Genomic DNA, 14,667 nt, shown 5'->3' on the forward strand with positions numbered 1-14,667 from the left:
GCTTTTGTTTAGAGGAAGTATGCTCGATGTGAGAACCAGTTAGGTGATGGGAGAGGCGGGACTTGCAGAAAGCTGCAGCGTCTCAAACAACCATGTTCTAGTTTAGAGCTCTTGAATAACATGTACGCATGCATTTATTTTGTGTTGCAACGCTCGTGCACGCAATGTAGCTGTGTCGAGTCAGCATATTAGCTCAATCTGCAAATAATAGGAAACGGCCATTTATGAGTCCGCAAAGAATTAACCACATCACTAAAGCCCATTCATGCCTCCATGTTGCTAAGGTAATGCTTCTGACTTTTTCCCAATTTTGAGCTTTTTAGCCGTTTCGGTAATGAGAAGGTCAAGTGGGGTAAAGGGGGTGTTTTGAGAATAAGAGTCTAATTCTGAAGGCGCATATGCGAATTCATGAACTTGTGATCAAATTCAGACCCCTTGACAGTTGAAACTGGATTTTAAAGATTGACTCTCTGCTCGACACTAACAAAAGACCCATCATATCTGGCCCTGTGCCCTCTCTGAATCGTGGCATTGAATGCTCCTCCAGGATTCTTTCTCTTCACAACTGGCTACCTGATTATTGCAGCTCAATGGGTGGAACTTTTGTGGACAATTTCGATACCTTTTGGAAACAAAACACGTTTTATAAGGAGGATGGGATCCACCCAAATCATTTGGGTTCATGGATCCTTTCACAGCATTATGAGGCTGCTTTGAGGCAATGACTTATCAATGAAGCCCAGCTCAGTTAATCCCTACCATTGTGATGCAGAGTTGTCATAATGCTTCAGCAAATATACATTACACCAGGAGTGTCGGTAGACGCAATATAAGTAACATAATGTATGTCTCTCTAACTGCTCTGAATGCCTCTGCTGATCCTACAGCTATTGTATGCTGTGATCGTGTGCCTACGAACCCAATTTATACTGTTAGCACTGAGCCGGTGTGCCCTAGTAGGAAGCAGTAAAGTAATAAAAACAATTAAGCATCCCAGAAGAAAAGTGCTCAAAATAGCCCACGTTAACACATGTAGCAGGGTTCATGAAATCAATAATTTGCTAGTAACAGATGACATTCAAATTATATCTCTGAAACTCACTTAGATAATAACTTTGATAAAGTGGTAGCTATACAAGGTTATAACATTTACAGAAAATATAGAAATGCCAATGGTGGTGTTGCTGTATATATTCAGAACCACATTCCTGTAAATATTAGAGAGGATCTCATGTTAAATTCTGTTGAAGTAATATGGCTGCAGGTTCATCTGCCTCACCTAAAGCCCATTCTGGTGGGAAGCTGCTATAGACCACCAAGTGATAACAGTCAGTATCTGGATAACATGTGTGAAATGCTTGATAATGTATGTGATGTCAATAGAGGTTTACTTTCTGGGTGATTTTTAAATATTGACTGGCTTTCATCAGGCTGCCCACTCAAGAGAACGTTTCAGACTGTAACTAGTGTCTGCAACCTGGTTATCAATCAACCTACCAGGGTTGTTACAAACAGTACAGGAATGAGATCATCAACATGTATTGATCATATCTTTACAAATGCTGCAGAGATTTGTTTGAAAGCAGTATCCAAATCCATCGGATGTAGTGATCACAATATAGTAGCCATATCTAGGGAAAGTTCCAAAGGCTGGGCCTAATATTGTGTATAAGAGGTCATGCAAGAAGTTTTGTAGTGATTCCTATGTTGTTGATGTAAAGAATATTTGTTGGTCCGTGGTGTGTAAAGAGGAGCAAACAGACACTGCATTTGACACATTTATGAAATTGCTTATTCCAGTTACTAATAAGCATGGACCCATTTAAGAAAATGACTGTAAAAACTGTTAAATGCCCATGGATTGATGAGGAATTGAAAAATTGAATTGTTGAGAGGGATGAGGGAAAAGGAATGGCAAATAAGTCTGGCTGCACAAACGATTGGCAAACATACTGCAAAGTGATAAATCATGTGACTAAACTGAAATAAAAGAAGAAGAAACTACACTATATAACAAAGATAAATGACATAAAGAATGATAGTAAAAAGCTTTGGAGCACCTTAAATGACATTTTGGGGGAAAATGCTAATTCAGCTCCATCATTCATTGAATCAGATAGCTCATTCATCACAAAACCAACTGACATTGCCAACTAGAGTTGCACATTTTTGGGAATATTCAGAGGTGGAAACTTTCCGTGGGAATATATGGGAATTAACAGAAATATATGCAAATGAATATTAATACCATTTAAATGTAGATGTTTTTTACATTGGGATACATTTACCATATCTTATGGAGACAGAAACCTAAATATTTTACCTCATCATAAGTAGACATCATTTGCAAATGATTAAATCCTTCCAATAGAAATCAACAAAGTATTTAGTTCCAAATTGAACTTTAAATGAGTTGACTTTTCACATGGGATGATTTCACTGAACAACAAAAGAAAGGGAATGAATGATCCCCAATGATCCATTGTATCTCCCAAAAACATTTTCAACAAACATTTGTAAAATGATAGTCTAGAAACTAAAACTTTGGTTGTCTTACTTTCACAGGCCGACTACACCGCTCGCGTTGCAAAATTAATTTAGACATACATGTTATTCAATTATTGCACCCACACTGCTCGCGTGCGCCAACGAGCATCTGCGTTTCCAAGGGCTAAAATGGAAGTCAGTTCTATTTCTGACGCAGATTGCGCTGCAAGTCCTGCCTCTCCCATCTCATTGGTTTATAGAAGCAGGTACCCACGTGCCATCTCCTCATTGGTTACACCCACGTGGGTGACTGAAAGGTCAGTGCCAGTAATGCACCTAATTAATGAAAGTTGCCAATCGCAATGAAGTCAAGAGAAGAAAAAACCTGGAAGGAGGAGAGATGACTAGAAACGATTCTGTTGACCGTTTTATGTGTGTGAATTAATTGGCGGAGTAGAGGACCTTGTGCATTTCAGGTAAAATAACAACTCAATGTTTATATCCCAGGACAAGTTAGCTAGCAACAGCAAGCTAGATAAATAGGGCAAATTAGCTAGCAAGTGCAAGCTAGCTAGCTAAATTACCATAAATGTTTAATGCTTTTCAACCTGTCCCAAAATAATATAATTGGTTCAGAGTTTGTTTTAATATTTTAACCTGCGTGTCGTGATTGCGTTTGGTGTGGGGGGACAAAATACATTTATGCATGATGGCGCACTCGTGCAGCCGCTTTGGGTTCCGTGTCAGGCTTCCATGTCTTCTTCCTGGACCTTCTCAATGTCCACCTCTTGAACATCAGACTCTGAGGCCTCATCTTCACTGTCACTTTCCAACCTGGTTGAGGATGGCTCGTTGTCAGGCTCAAAAAACCTCAAATTTGCCCAGATGGTGACCAATTTTTCAACCCTTTTATTGGTCAGCCTGTTGAGTGCTTTGGTGTGTATGTGTTCCTAAACAAGGACCAGTTGCACTCTGAGGCGGCTGATGTTGGTGGGATTTGGAGGATGATGGAGGCAACAGGGGAAAGAGCCTCAGATCCACAAAGTCCCTTCCACCAGGTGGCTGATGAGATATGTTGGCACGACTGCCATCCCAAAGCCCTTGCTTGGAAGTGTACTTCGCCAGACTGCTAAGAACCTTGCCCTCATCCAGGCCAAGGTGGCGAGACACGGTAGTGATGACACCATAGGCCTTGTTGATCTCTGCACCAGACAGGATGCTCTTGCCAGCATACCCGGGGTCCAACATGTACGCTGCGGCGTGTATGGACTTTAGGCAGAAGTCTTCACACTTTTTGATGTATTTCAGAACTGCAGTTTCCTCTGCTTGGAGCAACAGTGAAGTGGGCAGGGCAGTACAGATTTCTTCTCTTACATCTGCAAGCAGAGTCTGAACAACAGACAGGATAGCATTGCCTCCCTCAATCTGTGCAATGGCTACTGCTATAGGTTTCAGGAGTTTCAGGCTGCTTACCACTCTCTCCCAAACTACATCATCTAGGAGGATCCTCTTGATGGGGCTGTCCATATCGGCAGACTGTGATATGGTCATTTTCTTGGAGAGACTCCTTCCCCTCCAGGAGACTGTCAAACATGATGACAACACCACCCCAACAGGTGTTGTTGGGCAGTTTCAATGTGATGCTCTTATTCTTCTCACTTTGCTTGGTGAGGTAGATTGCTGCTATAACTTGATGACCCCTTCAAATACCTAACCATTTCCTTGGCTCTCTTGTAGAGTATATCCATTGTTTTCAGTGCCATGATGTCCTTGAGGAGCAGGTTCAGTGCATGAGCAGCACAGCCAATGGGTGTGATGTGAGGGTAGAACTCCTCCACTTTAGACAATGCTGCGAACATGAAAGCTGCTTGGTCTGTCACCAGTGCAAATACCTTCTGTGGTACAAGGTCATTGATGACTGCCTTCAGCTCATCTGCAATGTAGAGACCGGTGTGTCTGTTCCTTGTGTCTGTGCTCTTGTAGAATACTGATTGAGGGGGGAGATAATGTATTTAATTATTCCTTGCCCACAAACATTCGACCACCCGTCAGAGATGATTGCAATACAGTCTGCTTTCTCTATGATTTGCTTGACCTTCAGTTGAACTCTGCATCCAGCAAATGAGTAGATAAAGCATGTCTGGTTGGAGGGGTGTATGCTAGGCGAAGAACATTCAGAAATCTCTTCCAATACTCATTGCCTGTGAGCATCAGAGGTGAACCAGTTGCATACAAAGCTCAAGCAGACTTTCATCAGCATTTCTCTGACTACATTCCTCCATTGAGTCAAAAAAACTTCTCATTCAAGGAGGACCATGAGCTGTTGCTATAGATAAGGTGTCTGCTTCATCATTTTCACCTCGAATAGAAGTAGAGGGACTTTTGTCAGAGGTTGCTTGTTGTGAGCGCTGAGGGAACCTTATGCACTTGGCCAGATGATTCTACATCTTTGTTGCATTCTTTACATATGATTTGGCACAGTATTTGCAAATGTACACAGCTTTTCCTTCTACATTAGCTGCAGTGAAATGTCTCCACACATCAGATAGTGCCCGTGGCATTTTCCTGTAAGGATTTGAAAAAAATGAGTAAAACAAATACAATTCCATGTACAGATAAATAGCTAAGCAGTTAGATTAAACAACTCCTTTGTAAGATAAATGTTTTAAAATGAAGCATGTATGGAAACAGGTGAATGAACACTCCTCAGAAGGCTCAAGCAAGCTAAAACCCACATGGTAGCAAACACGAACTAGCAGAAATTGCTAACAAGTTATAAATGATTTAAACACACTATTTTAAACACACTATTACTACTACTATTTACTAGTTAACAAAAAATCATGTATGTCATATAAAATATTTTCACCACACCCAGTATTGTAATCAAAACTTACCAGAAAGCATGTAGTCCTTGGCTCAGACAGTGTAGTAGTGTGGGCTCAATAGCATCTCATTAGTGTGCAAGATTTTGAGAATCAGCTGTACAGTTGTGGCCAAAAGTTTTGAGAATGACACAAATATTAATTTCCACAAAGTTTGCTGCTTCAGTGTCTTTAGATATTTTTGTCAGATGTTACTATGGAATACTGAAGTATAATTACAAGCATGTCATAAGTGTCAAAGGCTTTAATTGACAATTACATGAAGTTGATGCAAAGAGTCAATATTTGCAGTGTTGACCCTTCTTTTTCAATACCTCTGCAATCTGCCCTGGCATGCTGTCAATTAATTTATGGGCCACATCCTGACTGATGGCAGCCCATTCTTGCATAATCAATTCTTGGAGTTTGTCAGAATTTGTGGGGTTTTATTTGTCCACCTGCCTCTTGAGGATTGACCACAAGTTCTCAATGGGATTAAGGTCTGGGGAGTTTCCTGGCCATGGACCCAAAATATCGATGTTTTGTTCTCCGAGCAACTTAGTTATCACTTTTTCCTTATGGCAAGGTGCTCCGTCATGCTGGAAAATGCATTGTTCTTCATCAAACTGTTCCTGGATGGTTGGGAGAAGTTGCTCTCGGAGGATGTGTTGGTACCATTCTTTATTCATGGCTGTGTTCTTAGGCAAAATTGTGAGTGAGCCCACTCCCTTGGCTTAGAAGCAACCCCACACATGAATGGTCTCAGGATGCTTTACTGTTGGCATGACACAGGACTGATGGTAGCGCTCACCTTGTCTTCTCCAGACAAGCTTTTTTCCGGATGCCCCAAACAATCGGAAAGGGGATTCATCAGAGAAAATGACTTTACCCCAGTCCTCAGCCATCCAATCCCTGTACATTTTGCAGAATATCAGTCTGTCCCTGATGTTTTTCCTGGAAATAAGTGACTTCTTTGCTGCCCTTCTTGACACCAGGCCATCCTCCAAAAGTCTTCGCCTTACTGTGCGTGCAGATGCACTCACACCTGCCTGCTGCCATTCCTGAGCTCTGTACTGGTGGTGCCCCGATCCCGCAGCTGAATCAACTTTAGGAGGCGGTCCTGGCGCTTGCTGTGAAGCCCTTTTTGTGCAAAGCAATGATGACGCACGTGTTTCCTTGCAGGTAACCATGTTTGACAGAGGAAGAACAATGATTCCAAGCACCACCCTCCTTTTGAAGCTTCCAGTCTGTTATTCGAACTATAACAGCATGACAGAGGGATCTCCAGCCTTGTCCTTGTCAACACTCACACCTTTGTTAACGAGAGAATCACTGACATGATGTCAGCTGGTCCTTTTGTGGCAGGGCTGAAATGCAGTGAGAATGTTTTTTTGGGATTCAGTTCATTTGCAAGGTAAAGAGGGACTTTGCAATTCATCTGATCACTCTTCATAACATTCTGGAGTATATGCAAATTGACATCATACAAACTGAGGCAGCAGACTTTGTGAAAATTAATATTAGTGTCATTCTCAAAACTTTTGGCCACGACTGTACGTTTGATGGAAGAGTGCACAGCACATGTGATGGAAGAATTCACTGTGCATGCAGAGGGTTCCAATTCCATTGAATTGGGGATAGTTTAACAAAAATATGCCACAAGACCTAGAATTGCCTTATGTGTATTCCACAAAAAAGGTTCACTGTTGTAAGCTAACGTTTTTGATGAATTTAAGCAAAATTCCCCAAATTCCTGGGCTTAACTTCCCATGGAAATTTACCAGAAAGTTTCTGACCCTTTGCAACCCTATTAACAACTGTTTTAATTTTTTGTTTTTAATTGGCCAGATTAGAAAACTTAGGCATGCCATGCCAGCAACAAACGCTGACACTGCACATCCAAGTATATCTGACCAATTATGAAAGACGAGCATTATCATTTTGCATTCTGTAAAGTGAGTGTGCAAGAGGTGAGAAACTTATTGGTGTCTATCAACAATGACAAGCTACCGGGGTCCTACAACTTGGATGGAAAATTGCTGAGGATAGTAGTGGATGATATTGCCACTCCTATTTGCCATATTTTCAATTTCAGCCTACTACAATGTGTGTGCCCCCAGGCCATTTACTGGCTCAAATAGCTGACCAATCAGCCTGTTACGAACCCTTAGTTAACTTTTGGAAAAAATTGTGTTTGACCAGATACAATGCTAATTTACAGTAACCAAATTGACAACAAACTTTCAGCATGCTTATAGGGAAGGGCATTCAACAAGCACAGCACTTGCACAAATGACTGATGATTGGCTCAGAGAAGTTGATGATAACAGCCTCCCTCAATCTTTTTTTCTTAGACTTCAGTGTGGCTTTTGACATTAGTGATCATAGTCTGCTGCTGGAAAAATGTTTGTAATGGCTTTACACCCAATGCTATATTGTGGATAAGGAGTTACCTGTCTAACAGAACACATAAGGTGTTCTTTAATGGAAGCCTTTCCAACATAATCCAGGTAGAATCAGGAATTCCCTGGGGAAGCTGTCTAGGCAATTGGCGAAAAAAGTAATCTTTACTAATGACATGCCACTGGCTTTGAGTAAAGCCAGAGTTTCTATGTATGCGGATGACTCAACTCTATACATGTCAGCTACTACAGCGACTGAAGTGACTGCATCACTTAACAAATAGTTGCAGTTAGTTTCAGAGTGGGTGGCAAGGAATAAGTTAGCCCTAAATATTTCAAAAACTAAAAGCATTGTATTTGGGACAAATCATTCACTAAACCCTAAACCTCAACTAAATCTTGTAGTAAATAATGTGGAAATTGAGCAAGTTGAGGTGACTAAACTGCTTGGAGTAACCCCGGATTGTAAACTGTCATTGTCAAAACATATTGATACAACAGTAGCTAAGATAGGGAGAAGTATATCAATAATAAAGCGCTGCCCTACCTTCTTAACAGCACTATCAACAAGGCAGGTCCTACAGGCCCTAGTTTTGTCGCACCTGGACTACTGTTCAGTCGCATGGTCAGGTGCCACAAAAAAATACTTAGGAAAGTTGCAATTGGCTCAGAACAGGGCAGCACAGCTGGTCCTTGGATGTGCACAGAGAGCTAATATTAATAATATGCATGTCAATCTCTCCTGGCTCAAAGTGGAGGAGCGAATGACTTCATCACTACTTGTTTTTATGAGAGGTATTGAGATGTTGTTTGAACTGCTTGTGCACTGCTCGGATACCCATGCATACCCCACAAGACATGCCACAGAGGTCTCTTTACAGTCCCCAAGTCAAAAACAGACTATGGGAGGCTCACAGTACTACATAGAGCCATGGCTACATGAAACGCTATTCCACATCAAGTAACTGTTGCAAGCAGTGAAATTAGATTAGTAAAAAAACAGATAAAAATACACCTAATGGAACAGCAGGGACTGTGAAGCAACACAAACATAGACACATGCATACACACACATACACGATAACATGCGCACTATACACACATTTTGTACTGTAGATATGTGGTGGAGTAGGAGTAGGAGCCTGAGGGCACACAGTGTGTTGTGAAATCTGTGAATGTATTATGTTTTTAAAATTGTGTGAACTGCCTTAATTTTGCTGGACCACAGGAATATAATCAATACAAAAGGACTACTCCTCTAGATGATGCATCATGGGAGAATAAATATGTATTTAACTGTTTTTACAGGAACTTGAAAAAGTGTTACTTTAATGAGAGACGTGTCCACAGACACTGTTTTTCCATAATACCTATAGATTAATGGAAACTTCAACTAGTATAGAATTTTTATTATTTATGGACAAACTACAGCATACTGTTTTTATTCAAACAAGTTAAAATTGTTGAAAATGACCAGAGAATTTAATCCAGACACATTTCGGTAATGAGAATTAGGGGGGTAATTTTACAAAATTCAGGCAGAAATCTAAAATGTATTTAAAATAATACACTTTACCAAAAACTAGGCATCTTAGTCTTCAGAATGATAGTTGCTTTTTTGCAGATGCATCATGGTTTTGCCACTCAGTTTGCTACAGACAGTTAAAACTAGTTTAATGAGAATCACCCAGTTTCTCTAAAGCATATTGAAAAACCTGTAACAGAGAAACATGAAACTCGAGGAGTGGGAGTCAGTACAGAGAGTTTATTGAGCAAACATACAAAGTACACTACTACAAAGTGTTGCAGGTCCTTTTATTATCCCCATGTTGTTGGATGTGTGTGAGAGTGAAAGTATTTGTTGTAACAATGAGCTAGTCTAAACAAACGGCACCACCCTTCATACAGTTAACATATCAAGGGCAGGAACTATTGAGAATCATATAGGCTAGGCTTACTAACAAGTAGAAGTATGTAACAGCATAATTGCTTTCTTTGTCCTCATATCTGAAACAAACGTCATCAAAGGAATGTAAAGGTAATACAGTAGGCTTATCTCGCATCATGAGCCAAGCCCGCTTTCGATTGGCCTAATTCAGACATGCAGGAGTGGGTTTCTGTCCTTGCCTGACAGGCTGAACACAGTCTTGGGAAGTTTCTCAGAGTCTCTAACGGGTCCTCTACTTAAGTGCCAGTAAGCCTGCCACTGGCAGATGTCATCCGGAAGATCGCTGTACGGCCCCAGCCAGTCGCTCTTGAGCCAGAACACCAGCCCTACCAATAAGCTGTTGGCACACTCCAACCACAGGAGGTTGATTGCAATGTAGGCGGGAACCGCAAGGCCCAAGAGCTCACAGGCAATGCACATGACCAGGTATGATGCCCACATTGTGCTGAAGCCCAAAGTCAGTCCGAGGTAAAGGGGGTGCCTCTGCTGTTCGGTCTCCACCGCCAGTGCTTTCTCCTCATCCTTGTCAGCCCCTGGCTGGCCGAACATGGCATACCTGAAGCTCAAGTCGCTGTGCGACGTTGGGTTGACGTCGTCGCTATGCTCTGAGAGCCTGTTGGCCTCCTTCAGCCACGAGGGAAGACGTTTGTAGTGCAGCATCAGCACACAGCAGATGGCTACAGAGATCCCCACTGAGAAATGTACTACAAACACAGACTCCTGCACCACGCACCCTAAAGCATGCCTCCCTCCCTCGTACTCCACCTCTACGAGGTAGGTGAAGGCTGAGCAGCCGGAGCGCACGCCTGCCAGCACCCACACCAGAAGCGTCAGGGTGCAGTTCCACAAGGCCCTGCAAGGGGCGGCATGGCAGGAGGTGTAGCGTGACTCTGTGGCGTAGTCCAGCAGCCCCAGGCCCAGCACGGGCAGAGGGAGCGCGTTGAACACGGCCGAGGCCTGCGCCAAGAGGAAGCAGATGGACACTGGGGAGCGGGCAGGTCCTAGTAGCCAAACGGCCACAACGGCGCATGCCAACGCCACGTCGACCAGGAAGACGGAGAGACCACAGACGCCCATGAAGGAGGTGTTAAGCCGGCGCAGGCTGATGAACAGGACCATACAGTCCATGCCCACCTTTAACAGCAAGATGAACAGAAACTGGCTGGTGTTGTCCTTGATGCAGCTCCCTTCCTCTTCCCACGACTCAATGATGGCCAGCATGTTGAAGCTTTTGCCGTTGAGACTGAGCCCAGCCCCAGAAGTAACCTATTGGGTCTGTGATGTTCCGGTTGACGTCACCATGCTCAGGAAAAAGCTGTCGAAGAGAGAGTGGAGCAGTTAGCAGTAATCTACAAACAGCTTTTACCAAGAAATTAGACTGTTTCTAGTGTTATCAGTACTACCTGGCTTTTCATGACTCGTCTACAGAAATAACAACACCTTATGGAAGTCGAAAATAAGAAACTTAAACTCTCCCTAATGTATGTTGGCACCAGTGTGAACGGATATTTTTGGTATCTCAGATTGTTCTGGAAATTCTCACATTTCTCAAAGATTTTCTGAAAGTATTCAGACCCCTTCCATTTTTCCACATTTTGTTACGTTACAGCCTTATTCTAAAATGGATTAAATACATTTTTTTCCTCAGCCATCTACACACACTACCCCATTATGACAAAGCAAAAACAAGTTGTTAGAAATTTTTGCAAATGTATAACAAAAAAAAGAGACCTTATTTATGTAAGTATTCATACCCTTTGCTATAACACTCCGGTGCATCATGTTTCCATTGATCATCCTTGAGATGTTTCTGTAAGTTGATTTGGAGTCCACCTGTGGTAAATTCAATTGATTGGACATGATATAGACAGGTATGTGCCTTTTCTAAGGTCCCACAGTTGACAGTGCATGTCAGAGCAAAAACCAAGCCATGAGGTTGAAGGAATTGTCCGTAGAGCTCAGAGACAGGATTGTGTCGAGGCACAGATCTGTGGAAGGGTGCGAAAAAATGTCTGCATCATCGAAGGTCCCCAAGAACACAGTAGCCTCCATTCTTAAATGAAAGAAGTTTGGAACCACCAAGACTCTTCCTAGAGCTGGCCGCCCAGCCAAACTGAGCAATCGGGGAAGAAGGGCCTTGGTCAGGGAGGTGACCAATAACTCGATGGTCACTCTGTGGAGAGTCCTCTGTGGAGATGGGAGAACCTTCCAGAAGGATAACCATCTCTGCAGCACTCCACATATCCAGCCTTTATGGTAGAGTGGCCAAACAGAAGCCACTCTTCAGTAAAAGGCACATGACAGCCCACTTGGAATTTGCCAAAAGGCATCTAAAGACTCTCAGACCATGAGAAACAAGATTCTCTGGTCTGATTTAAATGAAAATTGAACTCTTTGGCCTGAATGACAAGCGTCACGTCTGGAGGAAACCTGGCACCATCCCTAAGGTGAAGCATGGTAGTGGCAGCATCATGCTGTGGGGATGTTTTTCAGCGGCAGGGACTGGGAGACTAGTCAGGATTGAAGGTAGGATGAGTGGAGCAAAGTACAGAGATCCTTAATGGAAACCTGCTCCATAACACTCGGGAGCTTGGAAGATGAACCTTCGCCCAACTCCTAACAGGACAACGACCCTAAGCACACAGCCAAGACAATGCAGGAGTGGCTTCGGGACAAGTTTCTGAATGTCCTTGAGTGGGCCAGCCAGAACCCAATCGAACGTCTCTGGAGACCTGAAAATAGCTGTGCAGCGACGCTCCCTATCCAACCTGACAGAGCTTGAGAGGATCTGCAGAGAAGAAGAATGGGAGAAACTCCCCAAATACATGTGTGCCAAGCTTGTAGCTTTATACCCAAGACTCGAGGCTGTAATTACTGCCAAAGGTGCTTCAACAAATTACTGAGTAAAGTGTCTGAATATTTATGTAAATGTAATATTTCAGTTTTATTTTAAAATTTGCCAACATTTCTAAAAACCTGTTTTTGCTTTCTCATTATGGGATATTGTGTGCAGATTGATTTTATTTTCCTCCTCATCAATGTAATACATTTTAGAGTAAGGCTGTAATGTAACAATGTCGAATAAGTAAAGAGGTCTGAATACTTTCCGAAGGCACTGTAATGTTATGAATCGCCCATAAGTTTGAAAAATATAAATATGATTTCTAGGCCATATTGCCCAGCCCTAGTTTGAAGAGTATATTGCTACAAACAATATGTCTTTAAAATAAGAAAAATCAAAAAGGGTAGTTTTAAGATATTATTATTTTATGTTGAATAAATTAATGTGAAAATGTGTATTTCAAAATCTATACATAGGCTTACTCCATATTTATGAGAATGTTATAATGACACCAATATGTTGCCTGTGTCATGTACGGTTCACAGATCATAGATCATAGGGTCTTACAGGAGACATGTATATGTCTAAAAAGGGCCTAAAAGTGACAATTTGATTATGCTTTTCTCAAAAATGGTTTGTGATACAAAAGTATGTTAAAAATCTGTCCTCCCAATGAAGTTCCTATGTGAGAATTCTCACAACAATCTAAGATGCAAAAAATAGTTTCCACTCCCACTGGCGTGGAATCGCTCATGTAGCATGCCTCAACACTCATTGGAGTCCACCAACCTCAAGTGTTAGGAAATACAGTAGCCTATTATTTATATACTTAACTGGTGACTGCCTGAGGCTAGACAAAAGCTAATATTTCAGGTATGGCAATCCAATCCGTTTTACTATTCATTCCTATAAAAAAACAGGTTTGTTTACGGGTAGGAGGAAATGCGTGCCTTCTTTTGATACAGTGCTATCGCTCAACCCAGATATTTCCAGATACGGGAATCTTCAAAGAGGAAACGATATTTTGAAGCTTATCAACTATCACTTTGATCTCATGGAATGTTAGTCCTTGCATCCATAGCGCCATCTATAAATTTGAGCATGATTAGGCTACATTCAGCCAGCCCCACCCCTCAGCTCTATTGCAAACCCAGGGATAGGGCTGCCTTATACTTAATAATACAAATAAATCTAATTTAAGAATTGTTTTACGATGACAATGGAAAAAGCTAGCAATCCACGTAATACTGTGATCTTTTGAACACTACAAGTAGGCCTTACCTCTTAATCGTGGTAATTTATGTGTAGTTTGAGATCCCAGTGGCAGCATCAACAGGTGTGTGTGCTTTACTGTTAGCAACAGGCTAGTAGTGTTTGGCAAGCACTTCCTTATTATATGGTAATTTTACATTGTGGGTGGGTCTATTACCTGCTCAGGGAGAAACTAGCCTTGTAGCCAACCTGACACACCTGTAATTCTACCTGGCGGTTACAACCACCCTCCTTGCCCTTCCCCCCTCTGGTACTACCATTTCTCAGTTTTGAATAGCCTGTTGTTGAGTTTTGGGTGGGGTGAAGATTCACCACTAAGACCATGCAGAAACTGTTGTTTTGTTGAAGAGTCAGTGTGTCTTACAAACATGCACCTCTGCTGTGATGCCGATATGGGGACAACACTGATCAAACCCGAGACATCCATCACGAATGATTACTGTAAAATCGAGGGCCAGGTCTAGATTTCTTTCTCAACCTGAACAAATGGTTAATTAACAGTGATGAAAGGAACACCTATACTAGGAGGTAAAAGCTTATTTATGGCCTATCCGGTATACATGGCGCAAAGGATCCACTTGGCGATTTGAGGAAATTACCGAGAAAATCGAAGTGTGCGAGGTGTTGTTGACTCCTGCACCTCCAATATTTGTTTAACACAGAAGCTCTCCGGGGATGCCTTGGGGACAAATGGCTCTTTTCACAGGGGGTGGATTTCAAAGCTGTAGCACAATATTTGACATAAAGCAGGTTTTGAAAGAGTTTAGTCCGCTTCTTATTTTCCTTTTTGCCATGGAAAATTTCAGTATCGTCTTAATTCCTAGAGGGCCTGATTTGGTGTCAGTTTTTTGC

General features: G+C 42.1%; 2 protein-coding genes across 4 annotated transcripts in view; one reads left to right on the forward strand and one right to left on the reverse strand.

Annotated features, from left to right (window-relative positions):
* Window positions 1-14,667, forward strand: part of ppih (peptidylprolyl isomerase H (cyclophilin H)) — a 40,157-nt gene that overhangs the window by 14,730 nt on the left and 10,760 nt on the right.
* On the reverse strand, window positions 9,499-13,948 carry si:dkeyp-100a1.6 (uncharacterized). 2 transcript variants are annotated; one of them, XM_082962046.1, is made up of 3 exons: window positions 13,825-13,938; window positions 11,456-11,534; window positions 9,499-11,016 (listed from the first exon to the last, which is right to left on the reverse strand). In XM_082962046.1, exon 3 carries the CDS (start codon window positions 10,920-10,922, stop codon window positions 9,849-9,851), a length of 1,074 nt encoding a protein of 357 aa, XP_082818172.1. In that variant the 5' UTR covers window positions 10,923-11,016; window positions 11,456-11,534; window positions 13,825-13,938; the 3' UTR covers window positions 9,499-9,848. The 2 variants fall into 2 exon arrangements, with proteins under 2 accessions (XP_082818172.1, XP_014001658.1); XM_014146183.3 differs by lacking the exon at window positions 11,456-11,534 and having other exon boundaries at window positions 13,825-13,948.

This window comes from Salmo salar, chromosome 15 (genome assembly GCF_965601325.2).
Source record: "Salmo salar chromosome 15, fSalSal1, whole genome shotgun sequence".
Classification (NCBI taxonomy): domain Eukaryota; kingdom Metazoa; phylum Chordata; class Actinopteri; order Salmoniformes; family Salmonidae; genus Salmo; species Salmo salar.

What these genes read in the sequence shown, in the direction of transcription:
- si:dkeyp-100a1.6 (XM_014146183.3), bottom strand. Translation starts at nt 10,922, where the DNA reads ATGCTGGCCATCATTGAGTCGTGGGAAGAGGAAGGGAGCTGCATCAAG.